Source organism: Corvus kubaryi, unplaced genomic scaffold (assembly GCF_017639235.1).
Source record: "Corvus kubaryi isolate FWS band 111438036 unplaced genomic scaffold, C.kubaryi_AGA036_p1.0 split1-65, whole genome shotgun sequence".
Classification (NCBI taxonomy): domain Eukaryota; kingdom Metazoa; phylum Chordata; class Aves; order Passeriformes; family Corvidae; genus Corvus; species Corvus kubaryi.
The window spans coordinates 4,487,595-4,496,032 of NW_024582080.1; the positions used below are offsets into that span (position 1 = coordinate 4,487,595).

Below are 8,438 nucleotides of genomic sequence, written 5' to 3' on the forward strand. Positions count from 1 at the left end.
TCCTCCAACTCCCTGCAGAGCAATCCCCTATTTTGTCTCCATAAAGGGAAGTCTTTCACCTCAACGTTGATGATCTTCTACAAACATGTTCAGAGTTCATAGACCAACTGCATGTAGATGTTCTTGGTCTGATACGGTAAACAAGTAGCAGAAAATAGCTTCTGTTCATGCCCACATGATCTTGTCTCATTGAAAAAAGAACAAATAGGACTACAGCAAATCACCAGTGCCTATGGGGATGTCAGTTTGTGGTGGTTCAAGATCTGCTTTATCCACTCCAGCCAGCTTGTAAGTGCTTACAGCAATTTAGTAAAAAACAAAACAAATCCCACCGAACAAAACAAACAAATAAAAAAACACTCAAAAATTTATTCCACTCACTGTTACTGCAGGTATTAATTGGAGTCAGAAGATTCACAGAAGCAGAGTGTAATAAGACATTTATTAAAAGTGCTGTCAGTTAAGAGCTATAGTCTAATATCTATCTTTAAAAAGGCATCTCATTAAAAAATATTCTCTTAAAAACCATTCTGATCACTATGGTTACAGACACATGACCTGCAGTGCTCTATGAAATGTTAGACCAGCTTTGTTGATTGGGACAAAGTAATCTTCAAGTCCAGGATCCAGAGTCTCTAGTGTAGAGGAAGAACTGCTGGGAGCTCCAGAAGAGACACCTGCAGGTACCTGGAATAGAAATGCAGTGACTACAGATATTAGCTTCAGATTTGTCAGCTAAGTTATCAACTGATTGTGCAATACATTGGAGAAGAGAAGCATCATCCTGCAACATTGCAAACAAAGTTGTTATCCAATGCATCTGCATACTTATGCATCAATCACTTTTCTGGTCAGAAAAGTTTTCCCCTCAAGAGGCTGATGGAGGATTCTGTTTCAGAACTAGAAGCTGACAACTATGAGACAGCTGCAGCAGCCACAGCCCAAGCTGGAAAACCAGAGTCACCCTGTGTTTCCAGCCATCCAAGTTACAGAGCACTGGCATACTGGTTACTTACTTTGGGTGCTTATACTTCTGCTTAATAGCTTGCAGCTGGCAATGGGGAGCATCAAGGCATGCTTTGTGCAGGTCAGTCAGGCAAGGCACAATATCATTTAATGAATATCCAGTAAATGCAGCAAGTGTTTCTGGCTGGTCAGATGAGAAAAAAACAGTGTTACTCTATTGTAGCCAGCATCATCTAGAAGATGGGTTTCCTATGGAAGCAGAAACTCTTTACAGGGCTCACTCTATGTTCTTTAAGCATGAAAAAGATTCAATTGTATTGCGCCATCAGTTTCATCCTAGGTCTTCCTTGGTGCCATGAGATATGACAAGCTCCTTCTGCTCTAAGCACGTGGCATGTCTCCTGGATCTTACTCTGTACTAAAGCTATTCCTCCAACACACAAGCTGGAAGGTCTACCAAGGCTTGTGGTAAAGCAGCCACTCAGTGTAACCACTCAACTAAGACACATTCAGTCCTCCCCTTCTCCCAGAAGGACCTGAATTGTATACCTGGGGGTATAGTTTTGGAGATTTGTGAGGCCTTTGGTACAGCCTTGATGTGAGCAAGACAGTAAAATCCCTCCTGTTTCAGAGAAGATGCATGATATTTCAAGTTTACTGAACAGTCATTTATCAGATCATCTTATTAACTCAAGAACAGCTACTCATCCTAGGATTTCAGCCTTTAAAACAAGATACTTTGTAGCTACTCTTCCTCCTTCTCAGCTCAGTTCTAAAAATAACAAAATGCTTAAGCTATTCGTTAACACAGTTGTTCTTACCCAGAATGATCTGTTCACCGTATAGTTTGCTAAACAGTAGGCTGCTGCAGCAATTTGTGAAGGAAGGTACTTCAGAAGAGGATCAGCTTGAAGGAGACTCAGCTCTGCAAGATACTGAACAAGAAAACCCAAGTTTTTGAAAAAGAATGAACCTAGCTGGTACAATCAGTCCAATACAGCTAGTACTAAAGTTTGGCAGTGGTCTCAGTATCATGCACAAAAAAAGCACAAATTATGTATCTAGTGAGGAGAACTAGCATTCTAGTCCTGTTTACCTTACAGAAGATCCTTTATCATGTTTCTGGGGGACAGAAAGACCGTATTTTACCGAAGTTTAAACAATCTACACTGTAATCTGAAGGTCTGGTCCCACCACCAGTTCTGTCACGATTTTACAGATAGAGACTTATTCAAGTTTCATAAAAATAACAGACACACTCTTCCCATCCTCTAAGGCTCTTGTTTACATTGGTGGACCCCACTTGGAGGTCAGGGATAAATGGACAGCTCTAAGAAGCACAGTTTGGGGTCTGTTGGAGTAGAGTCATAGTACTATCCTATACCCTTTGCAAAGAATCAGGTGGTCAGATGTTTTACTGTAAGTTTGCTGTTTCTAAGCACGGTTCCCTACATCAGGCAACTCCTATGCAGCTATGCAGGTATATTCTGTGTCACTGTGGAGCAATATGCAGTACCACCAAATCCAGGACAGACTTGCTACACAGACATTGTTGAAAAAAGCACCAGATTTCTACAATTTAATTGCCTATTCAGTGAATTACCCCAGACCAGACAAGGTAGACCAAACCTAGGATTTCCATAAGGCATTTATCCAGAAGTCTCAGCACACAAGCCCACCAGTTTTAGGCCTGTTGCAGAGACAGCTTCATAAAATGCATGTAGTCCTCCTTCAAGGATCCCTTCTTCCCTCTCAGTCCCAGAAGGCAGATAGCCCATACCCTTGCAAAGTTCTCTGTCCTCATACAGATTTTACGCCTCTGAATATACTGAAGAAGGAACTGGTTGATGGTCGGGGCTGTTAGGTCGAAACCCAGCACTTTGAGAAGCAAGTGTTCCATTCTTAGCAGCTGCTTCTTTGTGTAGGTATCATCTGTTATATAGACAAATTCATCCACATCTGGTGGGTAGATCTCTTCATACTTCCTGAAAAAGGGATATAGAAGCCACATTTGTCGGCTTTGAAGTTATAGTAAAAGAAAGCTTCATGCTGGACCCACATCAGGATGAGCATATGACATTACTAAAACTTGTGTAAAGCTCTAACTTTACTTGTTCCTCCAGGCTAGCTAACAATTTAGTTTCAAATTTGGGCAAACATGCTTAGAAGAACTCCAAGTCATCAGTCTAGATAGACATACACTCCCATTGTTAGCTCCTGAGTAACAGCAAGCATTCAGTGGGAAAGTCTCAGTAACACAACTCACTCCAGACAAACACCCATGCACTCCTAAGCTATTTTGCTTACCCTGTCGACTTAGAGCAGTTAAAGGCTAACTGTAGATTGCAAGTCAGTCTATGACAGCCTTACAGGCTAGCAGTTTAACACAGTACTGTTTCTGCTCCTGTTTTATGGTTACAAGCTTTCTCCACTACAGTTCTTCACATTCAACATTAAGTATTTAATTTTAATAGTACCAAAGCAGGCCAAGTTGCTCATCTTGAGACATCATGAAGAGCTACCTACTACTGCAACCTTCCTTCCTCAAAATTACACTACAAGACTGAGCCCAAAAAGAAGTTTCAGATCACCAAGATTTCAGAAGATGAAACACTTACGCAGCCAGAAGAATTGCCGCTGTTCCTACGAGCTGCAGCTTCCCTCTGAGGACAGACATGCAGGAAAGAAACCGGTCCAGGAAGTTCACTGCCAAGTACAAAGTCTCTGTCCGAAGTTTATACTCTTCCCCTACTTCCACCAGCCAGTCTACCAGGATGGCACGCATTCCTGTTGTGATATCTGGCTGCTTCTTCATGTAGTAGGGCTTGGGCCTAAATCTTACCTGTTTGGAAAGAGTTGAAGAATCAGGATGATCACCCTGAAGAGAACCATGGATAGCTGAGCTGATGAACATTCTTTATACTTACACTAAAAGGAGCAGGGGTTGTCCCACTGTTAATAAGTACTAACTACAATTCTTGTGCTAGTAGTAGTTATTCCCAGCTAGTGGCATCTCTAGAAAATAGTATTTCTACACTGAAAAGACAGACTGAAGCTATAGTGTTAGCAGGAGAATAGTAAAACACCTCCTGGACTATGGACAGCCTTTGCCAACAAGCAACTGAGCCATTCAGAAGGACCTGAAAATGAACAAATCAGATTTTCCCCCTTCTTCCTATCAGGAGACCTCACTTCACTGCTCTGACACAAGAAGGTAGGAAACACTACTACTATATCCAGAGAGCTATTAGTGAGAGCACATCAAACTGCTTTAGCATTTTTTCAGCATTCTACTCCCATCTGCAAGAACTCTTCATACCAAATAGTCAAGAGATGCTCCCATCATAGGAAATATCAGGGATGCAGTAATCCTGAAAGAACTTATCACTGACTATATGCTGCCTTAAGAGATGACTTTTACTATTTGCTTTCTCTCCTTTGTAGTTCAGTGGCAGCCTTGGATCTCTGCAACACTGCAGCCCACCACAGATACCTATAGCAACTTACTTCAGCCTCTCGGAGGTACTGATGAATGTCTTCTGCATACTCTCCCACAGCCAGAGTTACAACATCTTCCATGTGATCCTCAGGCTGGGATTGGAAGGATGTGTCCACTACCATAGGAGAGCCTAACAGGTAATAGGAAGCAGTGAGACATTTGTATAATTAATCTCTTGACTTTCTCTTGCTATTTTTAGCTCAGAATTGTTGCCCCTCATGTAGACACAATCCAAGTTAGCTTGTAGTGTTATTTTTTGTAACATAAGCTACTCACTAGCTTACAATTCACAATTCATAACCACCTTACGTGCAGTTGTGCTACGGATACCATCTGAGTAGTAACGGGAGTTACCTGAACTCAGATCCAGCAGTAGGTGAATACTGGATGTCATTGCACTAGTATCCAGTTCACAGTGGCTTAATTCCAGCTCTTCAGACACTTGGCAGCTATAGTTTTCTTTATCTTCTGGGTCATCTACGTAGATAGCAAAGCCTTGGTTTGATGCAGCACTGACCATGCAGTTGGGCACTTCATCTTTTCTAGATGAAGGGATGGTGTTTTCAAAGCCAGAGAAGCGCTTGATAACAGCAGTACCCTGAAGCAGAGCACACAGGAACACTGTGGGAGGGCAACTCAGGAGGAAAACAGAAAGTATCACTTGTTTTCAAATAGAAAATCACTTTCCTTGCGTAACAGACACCAATAACAGAAGTTCATGGGAAAAGCCATCAACTACTTTTGGTGCCTCTGAAGTACCACTTGTTGCTGTCTTGCTGTGACAGACTCCTCACAGAAAGAATGAGGTGTAGTAAAAGTCAGGAACCAGGGGAGCAGCATCATATTCAGAGCCTCACACCAAGGAGAACGGGGGCGCTGCTCAGTTCTAATGAGGCTGGGGAGTGCAGTCTGCTCCACATTCAGTTCTGGAAAGGAGCAGTTTCAAGTGTAGGAAGTTAACAAAAGTGCTCAAGCACTGCCACAGACTATGAAGGACTTCACCAGCAAGAAGGAACTTCAAGCAGAGTCAAAAAGTGAAGTTTGCATTTTTGAGCTTAAGCATCACAACCCCTAGCACTGCGTGTGACCAGGCTACAATCCTTCACACCATCTACTCTCAGTAAGCTATAAGCTGAGTTAGAGGCTTTACACAACCAAAACCAAGAAGAGTTTGTGTACACATACCAGCTGGTATTTTAGCTCAGCAAAATAACATTATCCCTGCCCCACCAGCAGACTCCAGAAGGGCCCAAGGGACAGAAAGGCAGAAAAGTGACATGTCATTAACTTGAGCTTCTTGAAGGCTCTGGCACCCTGAACTGAGCACGGCTAGCCACACAGCAATGAGAGCTCTGGGTCAGTGAACAGCCCTTCCTTAAACCACCCCCTACACTGTAGGGAGTTAAGCGCTCGGGTGTCCCTTCCAGGATGAATTATTTACACAGAGTGCTCCTACGGGGAAGCACCTGCAGGTTAGGACTGAGCGGTTACTAGCAGGGTTTCTCGGGAAACTCACGCTTAGGAACTGGAGCCCGAGTCACCTTCTCACCCCGCCACCCAGGCCTTTGCCGGCAGCCTCGAGAGCAGGTGCGCGCACCGCTCATGCCGGCGGCTGCCAGCCCAGGGCCGGGCCGGGGAGCTGAGCCCGGGCTCTGCGGGCAGGGTGGCGGCTGTGCCGCCGGCAGCGGGGCTCACCTGGCCGCCGGGCCGCTGCTGCTGCCCGTTCTCCGTCAGCACCCCCAGCACGGCCCGGCCGCCGCTGCTGCGGAGGGCAGCGGGGCAGGACTCCCGCCGTCCCGCACGGCTCTTCTCTCCGGTGCGACGCATCGCCCCGACGTCGGTACCTTTCGGAGGAGAGAAAAAATCCACAGAAATAAAATGAAGTCGTGGGGGGAAAAATAATAACAGTAATAAAAAATCCTCTGAACGACCAAGGCAACCCCTTCCTCCCGCCCGCCCCGCGGGATGACGGGTCGCCCACCGCGCTGCCCGGCTCCGCTCGCCACCGGACCACGGAGGGATTCGGCCGCCCTGCACCTCACGGCACCGCCCAGGCCGCCCGCCGCCCCTCTGTAGGCGCGGCCGCTGGAGGCGGTGGCTGTTGGCCTCGGCCGGTTGGCAGCCCGGCGGCTCAACCCCCGGTGCCCGCCCCGCCGGCCCCGCCAGCCGCGGGTCGCCATGGTGACCCCGGCGGGGCCCGGCCGCGGCCCGCCCCGCGCAGCGCCCGCGGAGCGCAGGCTGCCAGGGCCGCCCGGCCCGGAGCCGCTGTGGCCGTGCACCGGCTGCGCTCCCAAGGAGGGGATGTGCAAGCGAGGGCGGCGGCTTTGTGGGAACAGCTGAGCTCGGACGTCTCTCCTTAAAAAAGGACGAGCGAGAAAAAGGAGGTTTTAGTTCGTTTAAGGGGGTTTGTCTCCCGTGATAAGTCCAAGCCAAGGGATAGCTAGGTGCCAACCTGGCTGTGCTGTTACATGGCTTAACTGTTCTCAGCTGCCAACACAGGAAACACAGCGGTTCATTCAGTCAAACCATCAAAGTTTGACACCAGTGATGTGGATAGTGATACAAGCAGCACGCGTGCTCCGTTTGTGGGAAGGCTGTGGCTATGCTGGGGAACGAGATTAGATTTCAAAAACTATCTTGGCAAACTGGAAAAATGTTTTGGAAAATCAGGATGCTACTGAAGTACAAGTGCAAGGTCAGAGCCAGTGGATACAGAAATGCGGGATGGGGAACAGCCAGGTAGGTAGCAGCTGTGTGAAGAAGAATCAGGAGGTTACAGTGAACCTCAGCCTGAGCATGATTCACCAGGGTCATGGCTGTCCGAGCACGAAGAAACAGTGCCTGTGTGGCACACGAGCCTTCCGAACGTCCGTAGTGAAGACAAAAGAGCAAGAACTGCAGCAGCCAAAACCTCAGCATGAGATTTAAGTTAGATACCAGAACTGTGATGCCCCAGAAGAGACAGCATGGGAAATTTCAGAATTTCTCTTGTTGCAGATTTTTAAGAGCAAATTAAAGAGACTTCTGTCAAAACTGTCTGTGCCTTAGCAGTGATGATAATTGAGATAGATGCTTTCCAGTGATGAAATGTAGAAGCTATGATCCAAAATTTGGATATATCAATCAGTGTCTTACGCCAGAATTGGTTTTTGCAGTTCTTGTGATCCAGTCTGCATTAAAGGACTGTATTTTTTCTTCATGCTTCTCTTACATTTATTTTTTAACTGACTCTTTCTGAACCCCTAGAGGGAATTTACCATAGGAGGTAAGTGGTATATCTGAAGGTGAAAAATGTTACCTGTGTTTGATCCATTGGTCATGACACACTGTTTTTCCTTTTGGAAGGGAAGAGCTCCATGTCCTTGCAGCAACAGGGTTGTAAGCAGGTAGTTACTGAAGTGGATCTGTCACAGCTACAGGTGTGGGCAAAGGCAGGTCAGGGGAACAGAAGATTATGCTGTACATCCGTGTTCTTCTCTTTCTTTATTTTCTAAACCCCAGGTTTGCACAAGGAACACTTCACTTGGGGATAGTTATTTAAATGTTTTCATGCCAAGTTTTCATGCCAAAAAAACTAGTCTAGTTGCCAGCTTTTGAAATCAAATATTAGCCTAAGTGGAACTTTAAACTCTCTTTATCCCATTGTTTATATGGGATTACTAAATTCATCTTCAGTCAGTGAACATCCTTTATATCCAAATACCCATCATATCTGTATTCCATTTAGACATAACACAAGAACCTCAGCTACCCAACAGATGACTTATTCATATTTTTATATATGAGCGGCATATGGCTATCCTCAGTAGTCATAAAGTACATTAAGGTAACTTAAATGCCTCTCAAGTAGCTTTTAATGAGGTTATCTAAGCTCCAGTTTGTCAGGAACTCTTTGAAACAGCCCAATATGGATTAGTACCTGAGGGAGGCCAGTGAGCTTTCCCAGTCACTACTTAATTGTAGCAGCAGATCA

General features: G+C 45.6%; 1 protein-coding gene across 1 annotated transcript; it reads right to left on the reverse strand.

Moving 5' to 3' along the window:
* Window positions 1–349: 349 nt before the first annotated feature.
* Window positions 350–6,557, reverse strand: CCNA1 (cyclin A1). The gene is made up of 9 exons (XM_042014310.1): window positions 6,447–6,557; window positions 6,161–6,309; window positions 4,820–5,063; window positions 4,474–4,595; window positions 3,585–3,808; window positions 2,747–2,951; window positions 1,788–1,901; window positions 1,017–1,150; window positions 350–687 (listed from the first exon to the last, which is right to left on the reverse strand). The coding sequence occupies exons 2-9, from the start codon at window positions 6,290–6,292 to the stop codon at window positions 636–638; spliced, it is 1,227 nt and encodes a 408-aa protein (XP_041870244.1). The 5' UTR covers window positions 6,293–6,309; window positions 6,447–6,557; the 3' UTR covers window positions 350–635.
* Between the last annotated feature and the right edge of the window lie 1,881 nt (window positions 6,558–8,438).